General features: G+C 39.2%; 1 protein-coding gene across 2 annotated transcripts in view; it reads left to right on the forward strand.

Annotated features, from left to right (window-relative positions):
* ADSS2 (adenylosuccinate synthase 2) overlaps nt 1-27,730 on the forward strand; it is a 36,969-nt gene extending 9,239 nt beyond the window's left edge. Inside the window, exons 2-13 of one of the 2 annotated variants that reach the window (XM_082215096.1) lie at nt 7,960-8,062; nt 10,806-10,874; nt 12,045-12,095; nt 14,315-14,381; nt 17,128-17,235; nt 17,451-17,532; nt 21,335-21,461; nt 21,769-21,923; nt 22,841-22,965; nt 24,407-24,504; nt 25,960-26,109; nt 27,134-27,730. In XM_082215096.1, the coding sequence (XP_082071222.1) occupies nt 7,960-8,062; nt 10,806-10,874; nt 12,045-12,095; nt 14,315-14,381; nt 17,128-17,235; nt 17,451-17,532; nt 21,335-21,461; nt 21,769-21,923; nt 22,841-22,965; nt 24,407-24,504; nt 25,960-26,109; nt 27,134-27,186 (1,188 nt within the window). In that variant the 3' untranslated portion in view covers nt 27,187-27,730. The remainder of the gene's footprint in view (nt 1-7,959; nt 8,063-10,805; nt 10,875-12,044; nt 12,096-14,314; nt 14,382-17,127; nt 17,236-17,450; nt 17,533-21,334; nt 21,462-21,768; nt 21,924-22,840; nt 22,966-24,406; nt 24,505-25,959; nt 26,110-27,133) is intronic. The other variant, XM_082215097.1, reaches the window with a different exon arrangement.
* The last annotated feature ends 47 nt before the right edge of the window (nt 27,731-27,777 follow it).

The raw sequence follows: 27,777 nt of genomic DNA on the forward strand, positions 1-27,777 counted from the left end.
GTATCAATCCTTTTAAGCACAGTTCAAGCAATAAAGTTAGTTTCAATTTTCAATTACTTTTACTCCTTTTTAAACGCAGAAGGAGACAATGGAAACAATGTATTTCTCTTCTTTAACTTACTGTCAACAAACGATCTATTCACAGTCAATGAGCATATCCAAAACTTCAGTCTTACTAGCAGCCCGTTTCCAGGTTCAGAGCGGTGGTAATTTGACTTTCTTCACTCTCTCCTGCAGGCTTACGCGGTCTAAAATTTCCCCCCTCTTCTCCTGCTTCCAAGGGGGGGGGGTTTGATGATTTTAGCCGATGGAAGTTTAATCCTTTATGAAAAGCTTTCCAAGACTTCAGCTTGCAGCCTCTTTGCTTCAGTCTGTTTACAAAAGGGGAAGGCGGACTTCCTGTTTGAAACCTCCACGTTTCGGTGCCAAATTAAGACATTTAAAAATCCAATTTTCCATTCTACTCACGGGTAGTTGTTTTAAGATCAAAGTGTCCACAGGAAAAAGTCAGCACTCTCCGGCAACAGCAATGCGGCTTCACTCCGTGAAAGAGGCAGTCAATTCAAAGCACCGCACCACTCACCCCACGTCGCTCCAGATCCCCGAAATCGGGTTTCCCCGCGAGTAGGGGAGGCGCAAAAGGTGCCGAATCCCACGTTCACAGGCTTCTCCCGCCTGTGATTTTTTGTGGGTCTCCGCCTTCGCCGTGGCAGCCAGACCCTAATTTCCACGAAGCAAATTCCTCCCGATCAGAGGAATTCAGCCATTACCAGAGGCGCTAACCCGGAAGTCCAAGGATCTTGCATGTTTTTAATGCCTTTTATTGCTCACAAAAACAATAGCATAGATGGTTTGGTAGTTCAAAGTATGCTGAATGCTGGTCATAGTTTTCATTGGTAAAGTAGTGCACCATTTGCTTATAACTTCCTCATTTTTTTATTTAGAGAATTTTTAATCTACAGTATTTTACAAATCTCCAAAAAAGATTGACATCCTTGGTATAAATCTGCTGTAAGAGTAATGATAGATTGGTTTTTTTAAGCAATTACCTCTGTATAACTGATAGCAATCTCTTTGCTGAGTTCACATTGTTAGATAATGGCTTGGTTTGATAAGCAGCAGTGATCCATGATGAGTGAGTGATTAAGTGATACCTTGAAACTTTTGTTAAGCTGTGACATCATCAAAGGAACTGGCTTTGAAGTCCAGTTGCTTTCAAATTAGCAAATGAGCATAGGAAACAGGTTTCTATTTTAAAATAAATTCTTTTTTTTATTAAAGGATGTTAATTTGATTTGAAGCATACCTCCAACAGTGTGCAGAACTGGTGCATGGTTTTCTGCTGCACTGAGCCAATGTGGTTATATGTTCTTAAGTGGAATCAGTTGCCATCTTCATGCACCATTTTAACTTTCTCAGATTGTTAAATTGTGAGCCTCAACTATAGTTTCCATTGGTGTTGCTTTTTTGGGGAAATTACCTTAATTTGCATAGAAAAATTATCAAACTTGTGAAAAGTAATTTTCATTTTTCAATGGGAAATGGTCTGATGCCCTAGCGTGATCTAATTTATCATGCTTATTTTCCTTGTATCTAATAAACAAAAGTAACAATTTCACAACTGCCAGGCTTGCCTAATTTTTATGTGCAATTAAGATCCATTCATTTTTGCTAATGAACTTAGGAAAAGGGAAAAGCTCAATGGAATTATTTCCACCCGTCATCACTGGTAGCATTATGTAGTTCTTTGGGCATGAAACAGAACCAAAAGCTTGCATTAATCCATTTGCTAATCATATTCTCCTAGTATGAGCTATGTGGCTCAGGGTTCTTTCAAAACTGATACAAATATCACAGATTTGGAGGGATCAGACTTTCCACTGCTCAGCTGGATAGGATATCACTATCTTTTGTTTAAAAATAGAAATGATTTTAATTCTAAACACTTTTGTGTAAACAAACAAACAAACTTATTTGCTTAGGTAGCTTACTTCTAGGTATCCTAAGGGCTTCTATTGTGTAGATTTTTTCTTTTAAGAGTCCCAGTGATTACATCTGCAGTTTTAAAATAAGCCTGTCTTTCTAGCTGTCAGATTATTTGATCATATATAATTGCAAACAACAGTGTAGTGGTAAATTAATCTTTGTAATGTACCATGCCAGTAATCAACAGGCTTTCTTGCTGTAAAGTGTTAATTTGTTAAAATATTATCTCATTTTTCCTTTGACATATGTTTACTCAACTAGTCAACATGCATAGCAGTTAAGATACTTTAGGATTATCAGCTTGTGGTCAGGGATTGCATTCATGTCTGACATATGATCTGAGCAATTGGCAATTCTTTTTTAAAAAATATTATTCATTCCACAACTGCAGTCTATTTTGTGTATAAAACTTCACTGTTTTCTGCAAATGGTGTGATGGGATACTTGTGATAGGGAATATATTGAACCCTATCTAGACTTTTGCTTCCTCTGGTGCCTCCTTCATCTGCCAACAGAGGCTATGAGGGGCGTTAGCAGCAACCCAGTGAAGAAGCGGCAGCTTTGAGGGATGTAACATCTAGTTGACTCAGCAGGTTTCAGAAGTGAGTGGAAGTTGGAACATGGAAGAGATGGGGAAACATATTTACATATTTGACCAATCTTAGTAACTCTTATCTATTTCATAGTGTTTTAATTATTTTTTAATGTTATGGTGCCTTAAGAGGTCATGGCATAAGCACTACAAGTAAAATAAATAAATAAATTACTAATCATTCTGTGATAGGATTTAGAATTTGGCTGCTTGGGAAAATCTGGATTTCAAGCTTGTTCTGAAGTCTAATCCTGTTCCATTTCATGGAAAATACTGTTAACCTTTTCAGCAGAAATTTACTAAGAGTGTAGTTGCAATCCACAGGCTTGGCTAAGATTTCACATGTGTCCTTTCAGCTGTAGCCCTCAGGACACTTGATACACAGTATATCCATAGTAAGCGTAGCTAATGTGATTTATAGATATGCATAGTTGAAGTTGCGGTGCAGCTCATACTAGAATAGTTATAGTGCTCCTCTAGATTTGATACATGTTATGCAGCCTGTCATTTCTACTCCTCTTCTAACTACTTACTATATTAGTCTGCTTATATGGGAATGTAGAGACCTGGGGACTGAAAGGATTTTAGAATGTTGCCTAAGAGTCTGCTAGTTTTGATGCTGTGTGATTGTTTTCCATATGGCTATCATAATTATTTGTCTGGTAGCATAGTTTGAGCAGCGGTTGGTGGGTGACATTGGTGGCGGACTTGTCTTTCCCCTTCTTCTCCTCTACTGTGTGCACCCCCAAAATCTGCTTGGAGTGTTAGCGGATTTTGGGGGCACATGTGGAACTGCATGGAGGAGAAGAAGAAAGAAGTGTCATTGTACAGGTGGATGTCAATTGTGCAGTCTAAGTGGAGATTTCATTCTCTTTAATTTAACAATGCATTGTTAAATTAAAACTGAAAGTAGTGTTTTATCTAAGTGTAGCTCATTAGCCCAGTTTGCATGCCACATTAAACCATAGTTAAAATAAGCTATGATTTAATGTGAAGAATCAGTGTGCTTCTGCCCATTGCTGAAATTTCAGGCACCTGTGTCAGGGAGGAAAGTACCCACAGTCTTGTTTGCTTGGGGAAACCCACATTCACATGTGACAACAAGACAGACTCAGAGTTGTTCCCTCCCTGACATGGCAGCAGTTGGAACGGAGGAGCAGGGACGAACTTTGATCTTTCAAATTTTAGTGGCGCCCTCTGTAAGGCCAAAATTTGGCACCCCATGCATCTCACCTTCTGTTCTGCTCAATTCACTATGTTGTAGTTGCAATGCTCTGCAGCGGCCACTATGCTCGGTGGCCAGTGTGGCGGAATTGGTCACACTGCCCTAAATCCGCCTCTGGGAGAAGGAATAAAAATTCCATGATTTCAGCAGCATGCACTAGCTTATTTTAATGCTACTCTGAGCCCCAAGAAGGAAGGGCAGGATAAAAATTCATTAAACAAATAACTATTAATAGGAAGTACAAGCATGTTGGCTTGCAAAATTCTTGAGGGAAATCCATATTCCAAACAACCACTTTAGAGGAGTAGAGAGGTTCTGCTTCCATTTGCTCGCACATGGTAGTTGAGGCAGGGATTTTGGCCCCATGCAACTGCTCAGAGAAAGTAATTTCTGAATGAATTTGTTTCTGTAATTTATACCTCTTTTTCTAACAAGTACTTTCGGGGCAGCACAACACAGTATCTGCGAAACACTGCTGTGACAGAAGCAAGTGCACACAGGCCAACTCTTATTTAAGCTAGTATTTGGAGTGGGGAAGGCAGGCAGATTCCCTTCCCCAAATGCAAGATTTTTTAAGAGATCCTTGTTTCCCAGGAACCCATTCTGGCTTTCTTCTTGCTGCATGTGCCCAGTGTGGTTCGATGCCGGAGACCCACTTTACTAAAGGGAGAGTAATACTGGAGACTGATTCCCCACCCCTCTACCCCAGAAGTTGAATGTATGAAATGCCTGCACAGTTTCAAGTAGCTCGCAACTATTCATCAGCAAGAGAAACTGGCATATTAGGTTACTGCTAGGAAAGAAGTTCAAGTAAGGACATGAGCTTTGTAGCTCTTTTGGATGAGCAGCTCTAGAGAGACTTGAGAAACATTTCTTATTCTTGAATGTAACAAATAGAACATTTCTTATTTGTATAAAATGTTTTCAATTTTAAAAGATACTATGGGATCAAATGATAGCATTACCTCTTCAGATCAATGTTATTTAAACTTGGAATCCAAAGTTAGTCTTTCTGAGATGCCTGAAAATAACATTGATATTGATTTATAGGCACTGATATAAGGGTTTCCTGATCTCTAATTTCCTTAAGAAAGGGATGCTTGTGGAATTCCCTCCCCACAGAAGTCTGGTTGTTACTTTCATTTACGGTTGTTGTTGTTGTTGTTGTTATCATTATTATTATTAATTAGATTTCTATGCTGCCCTTCAGCCAAGGGTCGCAGGGCTGTTTACAATATGGTTTTCATTGTATGCTGCAGATGTACCTCTTTACTCTGCTGTTTGAAATTTGAGATCATTTCTATGTCCAGCATTAGAAACTCAGATATATAAGCTGGGCACCAAATAGCTCCTTAAACCAAGGTTACAGTTGCCAAAATGGAGTGTCTAGTTGCCATTTTGGGACAAGACGGCATCATGTCTTACAAGAACAGCATAGGCAAGAGAGCTGCATGATGAGCTTTGGATGCTGTTCTTATCATTTAGTCCTTATGGTTGCAGAGATAACATGGTTGCAGAGATAACATACCAACGCACTCAGGCCAAATACAGTTTTCTAATTTTGAATCATATGTTTTGCAGAAGGCTTTGCTCTGTATACATTTCTTAAACTTCAGAGTTCTTCCAGATCAAATAAAACCTAAATTGTTTTAAAGGTAACAGAACTTATTAGAAGTCAGATTTCACTATACAGTGGTACCTCGGGTTACATACACTTCAGGTTACAGACTCCGCTAAGCCAGAAATAGTACCTCGGGTTAAGAACTTTGCTTCAGGATGAGAACAAAAATCATGCGGTGGCAGCGGAAGGCCCCATTAGCTAAAGTGGTGCTTCAGGTTAAGAACAGTTTCAGGTTAAGAACGGACCTCCGTGTGGTGCGCACCCTGGGAGTGCGGTTGCGATGGCACCCTTTCCCCAAATGGTACCTGGTGTGGTGCGCTCCCCCCTCCCCTCATCCATATGCCCCATATGCCAGTGGAAGTATTACTGCACGAACAGAAACCCTTGCATGAGTGTGACAACTTCAATGGATACAACTCATTGAAATTTATGTACTATTCTTTTGACTTTGTTTAAGAATATGAAGTAACATAGGATGGGATTATAAAAGTTTGTAGAGAACACCATCCTTCTTTTCTGAACTCATGTATAGAACCCATTTCTAATTCTCATGAGGTGATTAAAAAGGTGATTCTAAATTTCTAGATGTATGAAAAAGATAAGATAGGCAAGGCAAACGAATTAATGGTTTAGTCTGCCAATGAAATGCTTTATGAATCTCTTGAACATTTAAGACATGGCAGAAATGGCATGCTAGACCTCTATAAATATTGGCACTGTGGACTACTGCAAGGTAAATCTTGTCAGAAAAAATATGCCCAGTATGCTCACATAACTGGAATGCTGTGTTTGCATATTTTACTAGCTATTCAACCACGAAAGTCACTGAACATTCTGTGTGTTTCTTACACAGCACAGTTAAACTGGCCTAATTTTTTAAAAAAGCATTGTCCTCTTTTGTTAATTAGATAATAGAGTACAATCCTAAACTCTGAGTGAGTTTAGGATTGTACTGTATTATCTAATTAACAAAAGAGGACTATGTGCTCTAGCATTCCATTGAACACAATGAATTTCCTTCTAAACAAGAATGCTTGTGACTATTTCCTTCTAAACAGGAATGCTTGTGACTATTGTTCTGTGCTCACTTACCTGTGAATAAACCCCATTGAAAGCACCAGGACTTAGGAAACACACATAGGGTTGTCCAATTATTTGCTACAAATTATTAGTATTTCTGTGTTAAAATAATCATCCTTGTACTGGTTTACCTATGCATTAGAATAGGTTACAAAATGGTAACGCTTGGTTGCTTTTTACTGGAATTACCAATTCAGTAATGACTCCTTTGAAGACTTCAGCTACCATCTGTAAAATCTCTGCAGCCCCCTCCTTCATGAGGTGGCGATAGTGCGTGTGCTTTTTCTTTGAAAAATACATAATGCTGAAAGAAGTGGTGAAGAGTGACACACTTTCCTACTTAAGCACCAAGTGTGCCTCAGATCAACAAAACAGTGGAAGAGGAAGTAGGGAAAGTGTTGTTCTTCATTTCGTCTTCCATCTCTGTATGGTTTTTAAACCTCAGAACAACACTTGAGCAAATGAACAGAAAAGTGGGAGAAAGGATAACTATCCGGATGGGAGACTGCAAAAGGAAAGTAGAAATGCTGGCAGGAAGCAGGAGGGGCTGGAAGTTGGGTGACACAGGAGTTGGGGAAGAGAGGCTGGAGTAAGAGAGAGGAAAGGAGAAAGCAGAATATGAAAACCAGCGTGCACTTTCTTTGGCACATGCATGCACACACAGGTTGGAGCCAGTAAAATGGATATTCCTGAAAATGTGACATTTGTCTCTTGGTTGACTGAACAAAAAAATAAGAAACCTAGCATTTGCCAGTGCTGCCGTGCCACAAAACATGGATCCAAGGCGTGGGTTCTCATATTTTTTACAAGGAATATCTTCCAAAATCAAACATCACACTACAAAAGTAAGTTGTGAATTTTCTTTGTGGCAGTTTTGTCAATTCAAGTGGATTCATTTTAATTTTCTTGGTGCTTTGAGTTTTTGGGGTTTTTTTTTACAATCAAGCAGTGTATAAATTTTATGAGGTATAAATATATTAAAATTATAGTTAGCATAACACACTGGTTCTGAACCAGTGTTTCAACTACGACAGTTTATTAAAATATGAATGCTTTAGGAGTAATGAGGTCTTTCATTGGTCAAAACAACTGACTTCACATGACACACAGTGAATCTTAGTTTTTGCATTTATTTCTTTAGAAACAGTTTTTGCATTGTGAATTTGATTGAAAAGCTGTGGGCGTGTTTGTAAATGAAAATACATATTAGAAGCAAGTTTAAATCAGTGACCAATCAACTGTCATACATTCAAGACTGTTACATTCAAGACTGTTAGTAACAGGTTTGAGATTTGTTGTTTATGTTACCAAGTTAAGCAAAAAGTAGCTTGATTTGTTTTTCTTCCAAGTAACAGACAGGCACAACATGTATGAAAGGTTTGTTAGTTCTAATGTGAGCTTTTAGTAACTATTTTAAGAAAAAATGAAGAATAATACATCCTATCTTACCTGCAGGGAGGCAACAATGCTGGGCATACTGTCGTAGTAGATTCTGTGGAATATGATTTCCACCTCTTACCCAGTGGTATCATCAATCCAAAAGTTACGGCTTTTATTGGTAAGTAGTATTTTTCAGAATATACTGTACCTCTACAGTTTGAAGTCTTTTTTTTTTTGGTAATTGTTATTTTATAGAATTTTTTTCAAATATAAAGCAGTAAGTGATACATAAAGAGGAAAAAACAAAACACACAACTGTGTAAAGGGGAAAAAACACATATGAATATATATAAAAATACCCTAACCCATACATTCTTTTATAAATTTGATATTATTATCTTAATACTAATGTAAATATTAATATTAATAGCCTACTACATTTTGTATAAATTTGTTCCAAATATTCTGGTATTTATCCAAGCAGAGTCTGTAAGCAGTCCGTTCATAGGTTGCAAGTCTTATCATATTATCAATCCACTGATTAAAGGAGATCATGTCTTTATTCTTCCAGTTCTTCAATATCAGCCTCTTGGCTACCATTAGAATGCGTAAAATCCATTTTTTTTGTCCAGTTGTTAACCTCTATATCAGGGGTTGTCAACCTGGTCCCTACCGCCCAATAGTGGGCATTTCAGGATTCTAGGTGGGCGGTAGGGGTTCTACGGCACAGGCTGAATCCTCCTTCCATTGAGCACTGGTGGGCAGTAAGGAAATTTTGCCGTCAAGAAAGATGCTATAAAAAGGTTGACTATCCCTGGACTAGATTATCAGACTAAACTCTTCTGGATGTGACCCTGCCCTTCCAAGTAAGCAGGGGTGCCAACTTGAATAAAATACTGGGAGGAGGGCAAGGCTGTCAACTTTGGATGGCAGCCCTCTCAAATATTTTAGGGGGGGGGGCGAAGGAACCTTGTCCCCTAGTAGTTGGCTCCTATGCAAGTAAGTACCACGTCTTCAGCCTTGCCTCTACTGGGAGCTTTGAGCCAAATTAGGTCATGACAATATATGCCTGTCTACTTAGGTAAAGATGGAAACATTAAATGTAGCTGTTTTGCAGTGCACTCTATTATCAAGAACCATACACTATTAAATATCTAGGCATCCTAATGCCAAAAGATATAACACAGTTAGTTACACTTAATGTAAATAAATTAATAAAAGAGGTTTATTCAGATATTAATAGATGGGAGTCATTGAACCTTACTCTTTGGGGAGGGTGAATGCTCTCAAAATGAATATTATTCCCAGATTAATTTATATTTTGAGAGGACTTCCAGTTTTTATAGCAGGATCATATTTCCAAAAGATAAACTCCCAGTTTAGGAAATGCCTTTGGGGCTCTATAACACCGACGGTTTGAATCTGCACAATGGTGGTGAGCTCTCGTTGCTCTGTCACAGCTTCTGCCAACCTAACAGTCTGAAAGCACATCAGTGCAAGTAGATAAATAGGTACCGTTGCAGCGGGAAGGTAAATGGTGTTTCCATGTGCTCTGGCACTCATCATGGTGTCCCATTGTGCCAGAAGCAGTTTAGTCATGCTGGTCACATGACCCGGAAAGCTGTCTGTGAACAAACACCAGCTTCCTTGGCCTGAAAAGTGAGATGAGCGCTGCACCCCATAGTTGCATTTGACTGAACTTAACCATCCAGGGGTCCTTTTTACCTTTAGTGGAAAGCACTAATACTTGTATAGGGTGGCGCACATGACTCTAATCTACACCAGCCCTCTGTGCTCCTTTTCCCACATCCCCGCCCTACTACCCAAATATTGGGTGCTTTCAGTGCCTTATACATGTGATTACCTCGGGTTAAGAACTTAATTCATTCCAGAGGTCTGTTCTTAACCTGAAACGATTCTTAACCTGAGGCGTGCTTTTGCTAATGGGGTCTCCTGTTGCCGCTGCACTGCTGGCACGTGATTTCCGCTCTTATCCTGGGGCAAAGTTCTTAACCTGGAGCAACCACTTCTTGGTTAGCGGAGTTTGTAACCCAAAGCATCTGTAACCCAAAACGTCTGTAACCTGAGGTACCACTGTACAAAGTCACCATTGGATTGAAGCCCTAGACCAGGGGTCAGCAAACTTTTTCAGCAGGGGGCCAGTCCACTGTCCCTCAGACCTTGTGGGGGGCCGGACTATATTTTGTAAAAATAAAATAAATGAATGAATTCCTATGCCCCACAAATAACTCAGAGATGCATTTTAAATAAAAGGACAAATTCTACTCATGTAAAAACACGCTGATTCCTGGACCGTGCGCGGGCCAGATTTAGAAGGCGATTGGGCCGGATCCAGCTCCCGGGACTTAGTTTGCCTACCAATGCCCTAGACTTTAACTGAAAAGTAAGTAATATAAGATATATTTTAGTATTTACCGTATTTTTCACCCTATAGGATGCACTTTCCCCCCTCCAAAAATGAATGGGAAATGTGTGTGCGTCCTATGGGGCGAATGCAGGCTTTCGCTGAAGCTTGGAGAGCGAGAGGGGTCGGTGCGCACCGACCCCTCTCTCTCTCCAGGCTTCAGGAAGCTATCCGTAAGCCTGGGGAGCCCACGGGAGTTCCCGCAGGGCTCCCTAGGCTGCGGATAGCAGCCTGCTTGCCCGGAGCGCGGGGTGCACTGAAGCAGAGCGCCCCGCGCTTCGGGAAGCTATCTGCAGCCTAGGGAGCCCTGGGGGAGTTCCCGCGGCTGGGGGGGGATAATTTTTTTCCTTTATTCCCCCCCCCAAACTAGGTGCGTCCTATAGGGTGAAAAATACGGTAAATGCTTTTCCTTTTTGCAAAGTCAAAACTGGGGTTTTTGAGACTTTTAACCTTCTTGTGTTCCTCATTGATCACTCCCTTGTCGTGTTTTCCCCAGGAAATGGTGTGGTAATTCACTTACCAGGATTGTTTGAAGAAGCAGAGAAAAATGTTAAAAAAGGAAAAGGTAAGAACAGCTTTCTAAGGTATCGTAAGGAGATGGCGAGGATTCTCTCGCATTGGTATATAGCAGAACTTGGTAATTACCAATGTGTTTCTGCTCCTGAGTTGCCTGATGGTATCCACTTGGTGCATTGAGGGGAAAAATAACCAATTCTCAAAGATTTATTTCTTTTGTTCAGAATCCCCCCCCCCATTTATTTCTATTTAGCACTTAAAGTAAGTGGTATATGACATACAACACTTTAAAATACAAATTAAGGAATGCTAGAAGAATGTTGGAATGAAGAGATATATATGGCTTTAGTAGAAAGGTTATAAGGAATTAAGTACAAATAGATTAATAGAGTATTAAAAGAAAAATAAGGTTGAAATGTGTTAAGATAATTATAGGATAGGAAACAGGGGAAGATGGAAAGGAATTGCTGAAATAATTAATAGAAGTGGCATACAAAAAGGGAGGTGTGAGGAGGTCATGGAAATATGTGAAAGAAAGATAAAACATTGAATTTTCTTTTCTTTTCTTTGTTGATGTGTTTTAAAATTGTTTTTGTTTTGTCTTGTTAGTTTAATGTTTTAGTGTAAGGTAGTATCTTTGTATTGTAATGTATTGTTTTTTCTTTGGTTTTTTTTGGTAGTGTTTAAATTGTTGTAAAAGCAATAAATACTATTTAAAAAATAAAAAAATAAAATACAAATACACGCTGTATATAATTTTAAAATTTTCAGTGGCCAAGAATGTTGGATTAGTGTTCAGATTATCTAAATGCACCACTTTTTTTTAAAGCCACATGATGAAATAGAATTTAAATGGGAGTAGTAATATTAAATAAATATCTAGTGTTTCTATTGCGAGTTAGAATGTTCATAAGCCAGTGTTTTATATAGATCCATTTTCAAGATATTGTATGTTTGAGGCAAATAGCAATGACTGAAATTTGTTTGGTTTTTCTAAGATACATTGAGTTAGTTTTGTGATATTTTCTAAACTGTCTCTTCATTCAACTGATCACATTAGGCTGTAATCCTTTGCACACTTACTTGGGAGTAAGTACCACCAAAGGCAGTGGAATTTTCTTCTCTTTAAAAATGCATTGAATTTTGTTGTTGGCCATTAAAAGTAACTGATTTCTAAATGTGTTTCCCCCCATAATATTTCTTTTGTTGCTTTTCAAAGGATTGAAAGGTTGGGAAAAAAGATTAATTATATCTGACAGAGCTCATATTGGTAAGTAAAAAATATTGAAATATATTAAATGATTCAAAGTATTTTTTAATCTCTAGCTCTGATTTGTTTTTCATTTGTAAATATCTAGCAGTAATATAGGTTAGAATACAAAGGGCTGTGGGGGAATGTTCCATGCAGCGGTGGAGCAGCTACAGGTTGTATGGTGCAGCCCAGAATCCTTTGCAAAACGAGAGGCTGCAGAAAGGGCCCGTTGGTTTGTTTGAGGAAGAGGAGCAGGAAGGCCTTTTGTTGTGCCCAATTCAAATGTAGACCCCCCCTACATTATTCAACAGCAGCTATTGAAAGAGAACAGCCTCCCAACATAGTAGACAGGGTTCTAAAGCTAGCTTTCTGGTATCAAATACTGCATTGGCTATCAAAGTGGAAATCAAACTCTTAAACAAGAGGTGTTTTTTATCTAAACTGGTAATTGTTTTATAGTAAATGTGTTCTTCCACAAATGAATGTTTATTTCAAGAATTTGTCAAGATGAATGGTTGGAGGATCATCTTATTTATTGCCTTATGTATAAATAAATGTGCAGTTTGAAAGCACACCAAAGTGCAAGTAGATAAATAGGTACCGCTCCAGCAGGAATGTAAACGGCGTTTCCGTGTGCTGCTCTGGTTCGCCAGAAAGCGGCTTAGTCATGCTGGCCACATGACCCGGAAGCTGTACGCCGACTCCCTCGGCCAATAAAGCAAGATGAGCGCCGCAACCCCAGAGTTGTCCTCGACTGGACCTAATGGTCAGGGGTCCCTTTACCTTTACCTTTATGTCTTCTATACTGCATACTAATGCAATTTATACCAGTGGTGACCAAATGGCAACATGAGCAACATCTAGCCTAAAGCGTGTCTTTATTCGTCTACCTTTTTGGTGTCCCATCAAACAAGAAATGCAAGGGAGGAAGTACCTTGGCTTTCTCTTCTGCCATTAAAATGATTTCTACTGCAAGCATCAAAGGTCTAGCAAACTCATAACAGATGAAGATGGCGGACATTTCCCCAATCTATCCAGCTAAGCTGATCAGGAGACAAGAAAACATTGTGCTGCCCTTGGATTGTCCCCTCCTTTGCTGCAAAACACCAATGAATAGCATGGTTCTTAAGTAGTTTCTCAGGAACAATTCCCCCCCTCCTTGCCTTAAAACACTAGCAACTGCTGTTGTATCACAGAGATTAACCAATTTAAACAAAGATTGTTAAGCAGTGTAATAAAGTTACCTAATATTGATAAGAAGCAGGGTATGTTAAAACCAGCCTTTTCACTTTAATGTCCAAAATGTGTTTCCACTTCAGATAATTGTGTGTTTATGGCCCCTTTCAACACATGCGACCATTGACAAAGCAAGTCCACCCTGTATTTCTTTGTTGCCTTTGTCAGTCTTAGAATATCGTTGCTGATTAGTGTAAAGGTAAAGGTACCCCTGCCCGTAGGGGCCAGTCGTGTCCGACTCTAGGGTTGTGCGCCCATCTCACTTAAGAGGCTGGGGGCCAGCGCTGTCTGGAGACACTTCCGGGTCACGTGGCCAGCGTGGCGAAGCTGCTCTGGCAAGCCAGCACCAGCGCAGTACACGGAAACGCCGTTTACCTTCCCGCTATAAAGCGGTACCTATTTATCTACTTGGACTTAGGGGTGCTTTCGAACTGCTAGGTGGGCAGGAGCTGGGACCGAAAGACGGGAGCTCACCCTGCCGTGGGGATTCGAACCGCCGACCATACGATCGGCAAGTCCTAGGCACTGAGGTTCTACCCACAGCGCCACCCACGTCCCTGATGATTAGTGCAAACCCCCCAGTTATTGGGATAACAAGATGCATTCTATGTATTCTATTCAGCCTCTATAACTTCTGCAATATAAGAGAATTTTAAGATGCTTGGAATGTCAGTAGCCCTGGAGAAATGCAAATGTTTTTGAACAGAAAAGGTTTGACTGGCATCTCTTGAGTTGTAGCATACTGTAGTGCTTTGTTTGCATACTTTTGTTTGCCTTGACTTTTGTCTTCACAAATTCAAGTGCTTTTTCTAAAATATTATTTTACTAAACAGCTGTATTTTCTCCAGGTGCTTGTTACTTAAAGTTTATATATCTAGAGCAAATGATGATTTCCAAAATACTTTGGCATACATTAATGAGAAATAATAGCTTACTTTAGTTTGGTACTTAATGCAGGTATTAATACAACAGAGTTCATTTTGTACCCTTCAAATTCCTAGTATTTGACTTCCATCAAGCTGCTGATGGCATCCAGGAACAACAAAGACAAGAGCAAGCAGGAAAGAAGTATGTGATGTGTTGTCAAATGTCTTAATTGTAAATACTGGAAGAAATTTTGAGTGACAGGGAGGGCCTTTCAGCCAGTACACTTCCAGAATCTATTCAATAGAGTGTGCTGTTAAGGGTGCATTGCAATAAGATTCTTTCTTAATGTTTTTGCAAGGAAATCTGGGACACCTGTACATTCCCACTTATTTGTATGTACTTTAAGACATGTGATTCAAGGATTCAAAATTAGTTAGTTTATTTTCAACCTCAAGGGCGCAACAAAATTCTCTTCAACTTTAGAATACACTTAAGTTTTTGCACAACAGTTTTGTTCTTAAATTGTAAGCCTCAATACCTTTGCAGTTCACTTGGATATATTTTTTGCAGAGCATATATTAAATTCCAAGTAGCATACCCGTAAAACTGTTGCTCTTTATCACTGATGTGAATCTTGTTCTTCAGCAGGAATGGGAAATGTATCTGAATCTCTGGGATCATGTTACAGCATAATGAGTACAGAATATTTTGGGTGTCTTCCAGAGATTCAAGGCTCTTAAGCTCTCTTACCTAATGTGCGTAATGGTGATGTCATGTGATAAGGTTATGATGAATGAATTAAGGTCAGAACTAGGAAATACTAGTGTGTGTGCTTTTTATTTTTCTACCCCACACTGATCCATTGAAATGATAGTGGTATGATATTGAATGATTGGGAAACCTTCACACCCTCTGTGAAATTTGAAAAGTCATATCTGGGTTTTAGCACATTTAATTCCTTTGTACATTCAGAATTAGATTGGTCATGGGCAAAAGAGGAAATATTCTTGGTCAGGATCCTGTCAGCCTGTCCTGGGGTGGGACTTGTTTATTTGCATGTTATTTCGTTGGATTATGTATCCTTCCTCAATCATGGTGACGGTGCTAAATCTGTAGATCTAAGGGTACCCCTCTCTTCTTGATATATTCCTAGGCACTAGTACAACATAAAGATGTTGATTTCATTTCCATCCATGCAGTTAGTATTTTTTAAATTGCACAGCTGATTGTTTTTAAAAAGGCAAGAATCAAACTTGACATATTTCCTTTTGCAAATATGCATGGAGTGGGGAAGTACTGAACTATTAATCATGTCTTCTTAAAATAAATCAAAATAATACAAACCTGACTCAAGAGTTCTGTGGTTGTTGATACTTAGGAATAGTATAACGAATGAACTCTAGAAGTCTAGGTTGTTGCCCTACTTTGACAGGGAATGGATCTGCTGCATTAATGATAGTGGCTCTTTTAAGGAAATTTTTCTCCTTTTGTGAAAAAGTTGGTTGTGCAGTTAACATTTTCCATTTTCCAGAACTTGGCCTGTCTGTATTGTAAATTTGCATATCTGAAGTTTTGCTAGTATCACAGAATGTGATATAGACAAAACAAAATCTGACTGGGTCATTGTATGAGACTCATAACAGGCTGTGTTTACATTCTTCTCCACTCCCTTTTTCATCTGTGATTTGTTTACTCTTAACATTGCAAATCTCAACCTGTCCTACATCTTGATTGATGCCATTGGCTTGTTTTGCAAACAATACCTAACCATTGTTGATTAAACCTTAACTTAGTGTTGTGTGAACCTCCCCAATAGCTTAGCTATGGTTTGTTCACTGCCATCAAATCATGATCTGTAATCATGGTTTATTGATGGCTTATGAACCTTGATTTAAATTATGGCTTGCTATTACATATGAACCCAGAATCCTTCTTAACAATGGTGTATTTGCTCATTCCACCCCAGATTTTCACCAGACTGCTAAAGGCTTGTGGCAAAAGCAGCTGGAAAACAAAACAAAAATTTGGGAAACATTCCATGGTTTGTTTGATCATCTGTGGGACAACTTGTAGTTTGTTAAACCAATTGTTGGAGTTGTCTTAAGACCTCTTGCTATGACAGAAGGACTAATTAGCCTTGGTTCAGGCAACACAGTTCTAAGACAGACTTTACAGTTAGGCATCCACAATCCTTGATTCATAATTTGACCAGGAATAGGTTTCCTCAATTCTATGGGGTTTTTAATGGAAGATTGGCACAGAGCAGTTTTATAGCCTTTGGGTGGAGATAGGCAAATGGTTTATCATGTGCAGTAGCCATGCTGAGAAGAAAAGTATAGTGCAGGTCATATAACAGGAAATAATGAGCTCCTTACTCCATATAACTGTGGTCTAAAAGCATAAACTATTCTGACCACATTGAATGATAGTGTTGTTTTTGTTTAGTCTCAGTTCTCAGCAGTGTTCCACCACGTTTGAGATATACCCTGTATGTTGCTTTACTTTTAAGTAAGCTCTTCACTCTTAGCATGCTAAGATTCACACCACTACAGTCTCTGTTAAGAAAATTCATTGAGATTTGCACAGAAGAAATGCATATGAAATACATATAAACAAAGTGATAATATGTTCGTTCATCCTTTAAGGTAAATACTAAATAATGTTTAGACTGTAGCTTTTTAAGTATTTTGTATATCAGTATTACAAGTAACACTTCTGAGGATGTTTTGCACTACCTGCCAGCATTCTGTTTCTTCTTAATCTTCTCTTCTCCTGGGTGCCCACTGGGGGAAATGTTTGACCTCAGTGAATGATAATTTTAAACTACCAAGTATGTACAACATACTTCCAGAGTAATTTTATTTTTAGAAACTTAACAACAACCTAGTTGAATTGATAGTCACAGATTGTGTAGTATGTGTATGTTTTTTATTTTTGTGTTTTAAAGCTTGGGAACTACAAAAAAGGGAATTGGTCCAGTGTATTCTTCTAAAGCAGCTCGAAGTGGGCTCAGAATGTGTGATCTAGTTTCTGACTTCAATGAATTTTCAGAAAGGTAACCACTTCTCTAGAGTAATGTAAATATTTCAAATAAATTTATTACTAGGGCTTGTATATTCTGATTTTCATATTCTAAAAAATCCCTTACTGGATCTCTCATTTGTGAGTCTGTTTTTGTTTTCACATGTGTTAAGTTAAAATCTTTATCAAGGTTTTTTTTAAAAAAAACTGTTGCAAGCATAATTTATTTGTACTTATTTTGCTTTTTAGATTCAAAGTGTTGGCCAACCAGTACAAGTCTGTTTACCCTACCTTAGAGATAGACATCGAAGGAGAATTGAAAAGACTGAAGGTAAACTATAGAGGAGTTGTGAATTATTTGCCTATATATATATATATATATATATATATTTGCTTTCGTAGATTTTCACGGGTACAGGAATGCAGGTTTTGGTGTCTTCGGGTGTCTTCCCGTGTAAGAGTCGGGGTGTCTGTGCGACGTTTCGACGAGGTCTCACTCGTCATCTTCAGGCTGGTGCTTTCGGCTTCTTGTTACTGGAACAGAGCAGAGTCTGGTGTTTGAGTTCCTATAAATACTGTTGAGGGGTGTGGTGTATAGCCTCCAACGTTCTGGGCAGAGAGGAAGTTCCTAGATTAGTGTGCCTTTTCTTCTTTTGTTCCTTAATTACTTGAGGGATATCTTGGGTGATTTCATGAGTGATATTCTGAATATCACTGGGTGGGTCATTAAGTGTAGATTAGTTGCTAAAGCTTTCGTGTCTTGACCTCTTGAGCTTGTGAAGAGTTTTTCTGAGAAGATGGCTGTGCTGCATTTAGTTGTGCTCTGGCTTGGCTTCGTGTATAGGGGCGAGCATTTCCAGATGTCTGGCAGGCGGGACGTGTCGTCACGCTTGTTCATGTTGTGAGGGTGTTTCTCTATCTCGATGGCTTCCATGATTATTCTCTTGTGGTGATGTTCCATGTTAAAGAGCAATTTGGAATCTGCAAAATTAATTTCGTGTCCTGTTTCTTTCATGTGTTGGAAAAGAGAGGAAGTTTTTTCTTCTTTTTTGACGGCATTCTTGTGTTCTGCGATACGTGCATTTATTCGTCTGTTTGTTTGTCCAATGTACGTGGCTGGGCAGACTTTGCAGGGTATTTCATAGACCCCTTGGTTTTCCAGCTGGATTTTGTCTTTTGGGTTTCTGAGGATATTGGCTATTTTTTGGTTGGTGCAGAAGGCTGTTTTGATATTGTGTTTATGGAGGATTTTGCTGATTTTGTCTGTAGTGCCCTTGATATAAGGAAGGAGGGCCATGCCATTGTTTTCTTCTGTGTCTTGGTTTTTGGGGGGTGTTTCTTTTTGGATTAGCTTCGTAACCCTGTTACAAAATCAGCAAAATCCTCCATAAACACAATATCAAAACAGCCTTCTGCACCAACCAAAAAATAGCCAATATCCTCAGAAACCCAAAAGACAAAATCCAGCTGGAAAACCAAGGGGTCTATGAAATACCCTGCAAAGTCTGCCCAGCCACGTACATTGGACAAACAAACAGACGAATAAATGCACGTATCGCAGAACACAAGAATGCCGTCAAAAAAGAAGAAAAAACTTCCTCTCTTTTCCAACACATGAAAGAAACAGGACACGAAATTAATTTTGCAGATTCCAAATTGCTCTTTAACATGGAACATCACCACAAGAGAATAATCATGGAAGCCATCGAGATAGAGAAACACCCTCACAACATGAACAAGCGTGACGACACGTCCCGCCTGCCAGACATCTGGAAATTAGCCCTCCCCACAAAAACCGACACCAGAACCAGAGGCACACAGAACGCCGTCACCAATCAACCACACCAGACCCAAACCCAGACCCTCTCCACAGACATATTACAGACTCCATCCAGTAGCCAAACTATAGTGGCACCTCCGGATGCTGCACCCCCCTGCAATCCCTACACAGATCTGGCTGGCACAAGGCACAAAACCATAGCTCGCCCCTATACACGAAGCCAAGCCAGAGCACAACTAAATGCAGCACAGCCATCTTCTCAGAAAAACTCTTCACAAGCTCAAGAGGTCAAGACACGAAAGCTTTAGCAACTAATCTACACTTAATGACCCACCCAGTGGTATTCAGAATATCACTCATGAAATCACCCAAGATATCCCTCAAGTAATTAAGGAACAAAAGAAGAAAAGGCACACTAATCTAGGAACTTCCTCTCTGCCCAGAACGTTGGAGGCTATACACCACACCCCTCAACAGTATTTATAGGAACTCAAACACCAGACTCTGCTCTGTTCCAGTAACAAGAAGCCGAAAGCACCAGCCTGAAGATGACGAGTGAGACCTCGTCGAAACGTCGCACAGACACCCCGACTCTTACACGGGAAGACACCCGAAGACACCAAAACCTGCATATATATATATATATATATATATATATACACACACACACACACACACACACACACACAGATGGATTTATCTTTGTATGTTTCTTCTGATAAAAAGATAAAGGAACACTGCTTCTGACACACAAGCAGCAGTCAGTTAACTTAATGCTTTAACTAGCAAATTGCCTGCATTTGGGTTATCATAAGTCAGAAACAAATGACCCAGTAGCTTTATCACAGTGGTCAGTTATTTACTGAATTAAACCTGTTTGCTGAATCTTACATTTCATGTAGAAAAGGAATCCTGTGGTCTTTTTATCTTTTAGAAGCTCATATTCTACACTGATGTGACAATTCTTCTGAGAGCTAGTGTATAGCTTGGTAAAGGTTTGTGCCCTACATCAGAAAATCATTGGTTAAAGCCTTTTTTGCATACAGTCATTCCTGGTATTGTGAAAATATATGGATCAAAACACATTTTCTCTCTCTTATAGTATTGGAACTCAGGGTCACCCAGTGAACCTTGACATGACCCCCAACCCTGAACGTCACAGTAACCTATGCCTGTTCAGCAATGCAGACAATTCATAAGGCAGAAGCTGATTGAGATGTAATGGAGTGCTAAACTTCATGCCAGAGGACTAGACCTGTAAAGCTTTCTGCTCTTCAAAAAGTAGGCAGAACTTAGGAGGGATAGTCTGGCCCAAGGGAAATGGACAAAAGGCATACTGTAATCATATTCAATTGTTAGTTTCCCTGACAGAGGTAGAATCACATGAGCAAAAACGGGGCAGGTGTGCTACCTGTTACCTTTGTTGCCCCATCATGCCTTCGCCTTCCTTTGCTATTCTCCAATCATTGCAGTAGGGAGGCTGCCATACTTATGCAGCCTCCCTGTGAGATTTAGAATTCTGCTTCTGCAGGGCTCTCAAGTTCGCAAGGGGCCTACTAGGTTCAGCAGGTGCCCCACTGCAGATGTCTGCACTCCAGCGTGTGGGGGGTAATAGTAGTGACCAACACAGTGAAGTGACTAGCACATTCATTTCTACTCTTCCTCTTACTGCATGAGAGGTACACTGACTGAAATGGATTTGTAACAGTGTTGCTTGGAACTATCCAAGGTCATGCAACTTCTGCCTTTATCAGGTGTCTTCCTCTGGAGCATCCACCTTGCTCTACTGACTCACATTCACACACAACATGAAAAGGTAGTTCTTCATGCAGTGCATAGCTCAATTGAGGATTATGCTGTCGCAAGATGTGGCAGTGACAGTGGTAGACAAATTTTGTGGAGCATAGGTCTACCAATGCTATTAGCTGTGGTAGCTAAATGGACACTCAAAATTCACAAATAGTGTATCCCTAAATAGTGCTTGCAGGGGGGACAAAGAGGGGAAGACTTTTTCTTCCTGCTCTCTTTGTGAGCTTTCTGCAGATATTTGGCAAGTGTTAGAAACAACATAGTGGATTAGTTGTTAGACTCTTGGTCTGATCCAGCAGGACTCTTAATAATTTTAACTTGAGAAAGAACTAATGAATGACATATAAATGCTTTGTTCTTATGCACATTCTCCTTGACACAAAGAATAGCCTATAGTTGACATGGCTAACAAATAGCAAATGGCACTTTTATTTTATTACAAGACTAGAATAATTATTTGCCTGCCTGTTTGGTACAGTGTCTACAGTGTGTTTTGAAGATTGTAGTTTACTACATTCTAATCTCTAGGACATGTTTGTCTTAGGGTTACACTGAAAGGCTCAAACCAATGGTGAGAGATGGTGTATACTTTATGTATGAAGCTTTACACGGCCCACCAAAGAAAATTTTAGTAGAGGGTGCAAATGCAGCACTACTGGACATTGATTTTGGTATGTATAAAGTCTTTTTTATCATAGTCACAATGTGTGAGGTACTTGTTACATGTGTATTTGAAGGACTGTGCAGAATATAGCTGTTTAAGACTGGTTGCATTATAGTCGTTCTTATACATTGAATGTTCACTGTACATCTTGGGATTGGAACTATACCACTATTTTTAAGGATGTGTTGTCATTTTAAATAACAACCAGTCTTACTTGCTATTCAGTTACCTTTCAGTAGAAAGATGCAATATTTTATATAATTGTGCTACTGTTAGTTCATTCCTATCTTCTCTTCCTTGCCCTTCTGAAACAGGAACTTATCCTTTCGTGACCTCATCAAATTGTACCGTGGGAGGTGTTTGCACTGGCTTGGGTATGCCACCACAGAACGTTGGTGAAGTATATGGAGTTGTGAAAGCATACACAACTAGAGTTGGAATTGGTGCCTTTCCCACAGAACAAGACAATGTAAGTATAGCATTAACATTAATGTGAGTTATTGGAACAAAGTAAATGAATGTACAGTTCTCAGAAATATTATTTAACACAGTGGTCTTCCAACCCTTTCCCAACACCTGGGACCCACCTTTAATCCAATATGCATTTGGGGACCCATATCCTTTTTTTTTTAACCATATGTTTGTATGGTGGTAGTGCTTTTGTTACAACCCACCTCAGAACAGGTTGTGACCCTGTAGTGGCTCCTGACCCATCAGTTGAAGACCAATGATTTAAGGTATGCATGGCTGTACTCTCCCAGGCATCAGATTCTGTATACCACATACTTTAAAGTGCTGCTGCTTTCTGTCTGAAATGTAAGTTTCTCAGTCCACAGATCTGCTGCCTGGGTGTTTATATGTGCTTTTAAAAAGTTTTTAACTACTGCTTATTCCTCAGTCCTGCAGAGCCTATATTTCTGTCGGAGAGCAAGCTGAATTCTGTTCTTGCTCATGAATCAGCAGCAGAATTGTTAACTAAGTTCCAGTTGCAGAATCTTTATTACTAGTGACGATGCACGTGAACCAGTTTGCCTTTTTGATTCCAAGCTGAATTAACAGGACTAGCAATTTAAGATTGCCAAGGATTTCAGAGCTTCACAAACAATAACTGAGCTACAACACTCCTTTGAGGTAGCAGGTAGGCATTATACAATGGAATCAACATGGAGTGTTGAGAAAATGGCCTGCTCAATGGTATTTTCACAGTGATACCTGGCATTAAAGGTGGCTCCTGTACTTGTATCTTCATCCTTGTTAAAAGTTTTGTGCACTATGTGGGGTTGGAAATGTAAAGTATATTTTGTTTTCTGTTGTCAGTAAATTGTGTTTACATAGAAATGAACAATATTACTCCAGTGTATAACATGACTATATTCTGTTTCTTAGAAAATTGGAGAATTACTGCAGACACGTGGGAAAGAGGTTGGTGTGACCACAGGTCGGAAAAGAAGATGTGGCTGGCTAGATCTTGTGTTGCTTAGATACGCTCACATGATCAATGGATTTACTGCGTGAGTAGTTTGTAGTGTAGCAAGTGCACTGTGTTGTTGTTGTTTAGTCGTTTAGTCGTGTCCGACTCTTCGTGACCCCATGGACCAGAGCACGCCAGGCACTTCTGTCCTCCACTGCCTCCCGCAGTTTGATCAAACTCATGCTAGTAGCTTCAAGAACACCATCCAACCATCTCATTCTCTGTCGTCCCCTTCTCCTTGTGCCCTCCATCTTTCCCAACATCAGGGTCTTTTCCAGGGAGTCTTCTCTTCTCATGAGGTGGCCAAAGTATTGGAGCCTCAGCTTCACGATCTGTCCTTCCAGTGAGCACTCAGGGCTGATTTCCTTCAGAATGGAGAGGTTTGATCTTCTTGCAGTCCATGGGACTCTCAAGAGTCTCCTCCAGCACCATAATTCAATAGCATCAATTCTTCGGCGATCAGCCTTCTTTATGGTCCAGCTCTCACTTCCATACATCACTACTGGGAAAACCATGGCTTTTACTATACGGACCTTTGTTGGCAAGGTGATGTCTCTGCTTTTTAAGATGTTGTCTAGGTTTGCCATCGCCTTTCTCCCAAGGAGCAGGCGTCTTTTAATTTCGTGACTGCTGTCACCATCTGCACTGATCATGGAGCCCAAGAAAGTAAAATCTCTCACTGCCTCCATTTCTTCCCCTTCTATTTGCCAGGAGGTGATGGGCCCGGTGGCCATGATCTTCGTTTTTTTGATGTTGAGCTTCAGACCATATTTTGCGCTCTCCTCTTTCACCCTCAATAAAAGGTTCTTTAATTCCTCTTCACTTTCTGCCATCAAGGTTGTGTCATCTGCATATCTGAGGTTGTTGATATTTCTTCCGGCAATCTTAATTCCGGCTTGGGATTCATCCAGCCCAGCCTTTCGCATGATGAATTCTGCATATGAATTCTGCATGATGAATTCTGCATATGTATATGTGACAGCCTACCTTTACATCTTGCTTTAAAATTATAGAGTAAAAAAAAGTAACCTGGGAAAACCCTGGAATTCCAGAATAAAAGCCAAAGAGAGACTACGAACATTTAACATCAGATAACTTTCTTCCAGAAGGAGTATCATAGTTATTAGCATGGCAGCTGGCAAGTCTTACATCAGTACTGTGACTTTAAAAACCATTTTGTCTTCCACAGTGAGTCTTCAAAACACTGTTCTTTACTTAAAGGGTGTTAGTTTCATTCCCATTACTTCGTATTGTTTCTACAAAGTATTATACTCTATTACAGTGCACTTGCTGCAGATTAAAGCAAGATGTAAAGGTAGGCTGTCACATATACATGGGTAAGCGTGGCATCAAAGACTAGGCAACCATGTAAGCCCTAGTGATTTATATCTTTCTTTAAAAATAAACAAATTTACTTCCTAAGATTATAGTTTATATTTGTCTATACCTAACTAATACATCAATATTTTATTTTAAAACAGATTGGCTCTTACCAAATTGGATATTTTGGATGTATTTCCAGAAATTAAAGTTGGTGTTGCTTACAGAATAAATGATAAAATCATACCTCATTTTCCAGGTGAGTGCGTATGATCATGTGCGTGTCCATACTATAACTTTTCCAGTGGTATATTTAATGCTAGATGTATTCCCTCACTATAGTGTAGGTTCACTACTGTTGTTTTTTATTGTTGCTTCTGTTGTAATTTATTCATCAGCTGATATAAAAGCCACAAGGCAAATTGCAGTATGTAAAATTTGATTCGTACAAATTACGTGAAATATTAAAACACAGTAAATAATACTTAAAATAACAGAATCATAAAATTCTAGAGTTGGAAGGGACCCTGAAGGTTATCTAGTCCAAACCCCTGCAGTGCAGGAGTCCTTTGCCCAATGTGGGGCTGGAACCCATGAAACTGAGATCAAGTGTCTCATGCTGTACCAACTGATCATACATTACTCCTCAGAATAGTCAGAGTGGAATTCAACATTGCACTCTTTCAGTCGTTCTGTCTGTGCAAGCATGGCAAATTGCCAAATAGAATAATCCTCTTTCTCTCTTCCCCCTACCCTCTTCTGTGGGATGTTCTGACACACACACCCCGAGCCAATTTTGGGGAGTGCGGAGGAGAAACCATGTTGGACAAGCTGAAATCATGGTGCAAGGCTTCCACTGATGGAACTTGTTAGATGAACCCCCAAAACTCCACTGACCCCAAACAAAATGAGCATGATAACCATAAAATTAACTAATGAAAGAAATGCTCTAACAAGAGCACCTGAGGTATTAGCAATTAAATGTCCAGGAGAATACTTTGCCTAGTTCCTAAAATATGTTAATATAAGTACTAAGGGAGGCTCTTTGGGAAGAGCACTCTATAGTTAGTTGCCCTTAATTCCCCCATAGCAGAGTGGGGAACATCTGACCTCCAAGCTTAGATTTTGACTGCCAAACCTCTTTATTTGGCTCCTGAGGCTATTTTCCAAAAAAACAAAAAAAACCAAAAAAAACCCCACAAACCCACCGGACCTACACCTGACATCTTATGTGGTATCGGGTGTTAAGACAGAGATACAGCTGCATTGCCTACTTGTACAGCTGATACCTGGATAAAGCAGGATTGAAATTTTGCGTGAGGAGTTCAGCCCTACTGAACTCCATGGGACTTTTCCTTCCCATGGACCAACTTTGACAGGTTCACCAACCTGTCATGCGTGGTGGAGGAGATTTAAGATCTGGCCTCTGGACCCAAAAGGTTCGTCATCCCTGCTTTATAGGGAATCTGTCATTTCCCTCACAGTAGTTAACTTCCTTTCCCTATATTTCACCTATGCAAAGGATTTTGGGATGGCTGTTAAGTTGGTTACTGAGCTGTTTTGCACAGCCATTCTTTTGTTTCTTCATCTTTTATTCCTTTGGGTGACTTGAGGTTGTAAAATTTGCTTATCTGAATGATTAAGCAAGTCTGATATTATTGTCAACAGTAAGACTATCTGTTACACTGCTGCTTTTTTTTTTTTTTTAATAAAGCAAACCAAGAAGTCTTAAATAAAGTAGAGGTTCAGTATGAGACCCTCCCAGGATGGAACACAGACATATCAAATGCAAGGACTTTTGATGAACTGCCTGTAAATGCACAAAACTATGTTCGATTTATAGAAATGGAACTAGGAATTCCTGGTAAGCAAAGCAGTTTAAAAAAAATGTTTTCAGGGATCTATTAGAAGCAGAAGTACTTCTAAGGAAATGCTTTGTCATTGAGAGTATTACTCATCACTATGTTTGTAACTGCCGGTTTGTAGACTTGGGTCTGTAACGCGAAACATCATAATTGGTAAAGTTGCTCTGAGGGTCTGTATACTGCTTCACAGTAATTCATAATTTGTGTAGGTAGCTATTTCTAGAACTAGTCATTCCTGAGAGTCACACTCAGTGAAAGAGATAAATCAAGGAATCTGAAGTCTTGGCTTTCAAGCTAGGGACTAGCATGGATAACATTTCTGTTTCATTGTAAACCTGTTCACTTGTTTCCAGATCACTTCATGGTCTTGTGTCCTGAAAATGAAATTGTTTTAACTTGAGACATTAATTTAAATAGATTTGGAAGAGCCTTTCGAATCACCTTGAGGAACTAGAGAATAAAATTCTGTAATTGCTGTTGTTCCTCTAATCAAAGTAGTATTTTCTAGTTGTATGTGTTAGATTACGCTCCTAGCTTTGCTAAGTTTTTACTTGTGATATTTCTGATATTTTGTATTCTGCATTCTGGTTAGATGTCATTGTTAAAACTGAAAAAATAGAAATAATATTAAAAAGGGAATGTTTTAGTGAAATATACCGAGATTTTGTGCATTATATCTTGGGGGGGGGAATGCCAATTACTGATTTGAGTGAAATCAGTAACCAATTCTGTAATGCTTTTCAAAATTGCTTGAAAAGCTTTGGCCTTAGGGGAACAGAACTACTGACATCAGGTAAATAACATTAAAGAGCAAGATATCATACAGTTAGCTTTAAGTAGCTGCATGACTATTGAGAAACAATTATTTTGGTAAGTCTTTGAAAGTATCTGTAGAATACAGTTCTGTATGCACTTACCTTGGGAGTAAGACTCTTTTGAGTAGACAGGTGTAGGATTTGCACTAGTATCCTAAGTCATCTGTTCCTTCAGAGTGTCATGCAAAATATATTTTTCTTTCTGCAGTTAAATGGATTGGAGTAGGAAAATCCAGGGAGTCGATGATTCAGCTCTTCTAAAGATACTAGATAAATGGAAGAAAAGAAAGCACACTCCACAAAGAGACTGTCAATTCTTATATCTATTATTCTTAACCTAAGCAGCAATGATTTTTGGAAGTTGGACATTGTATTTAAGAGCTAAAGATGGTCTGGACAAATAATTGTTACTGCTGTAAAAGACTTTGGCAACTATCAGTATCACTTCACAAATTCCAGGGCATTTGTCACTATTGCCACCATTTGTCAAGGTGCCACCAGATTTTTTTCTCCTTCAGATGTTTGTCCCAACACTACCTTTCTAAATCAAAGGTTGTATATTACTTTCATGACCATATGTCTTTATTGTCTCTGCTTTTGGTGGTGTTACTTCCTGAAATTTTAGATGCTTAAAATAATTAATGCAGTTTTGCACAGAGTTTTACATCCTCATTTGTACTCCTAAAGCTGTTGTTACCTGTATGGCTGCTGTAGTAATGTGTGATTAAAGAGAGGGATGATTTTATAATGATGAAGAAAACTCTTTTTTGTTACAGGTTTTTATTAAAACTATTATGAAATGATAGTTTGGAAGGGATGTTTAATATGTAAACAGTGCAACAACTTAAATTA

This window comes from Podarcis vaucheri, assembly GCF_965113315.1.
Source record: "Podarcis vaucheri genome assembly, chromosome: 3".
Classification (NCBI taxonomy): domain Eukaryota; kingdom Metazoa; phylum Chordata; class Lepidosauria; order Squamata; family Lacertidae; genus Podarcis; species Podarcis vaucheri.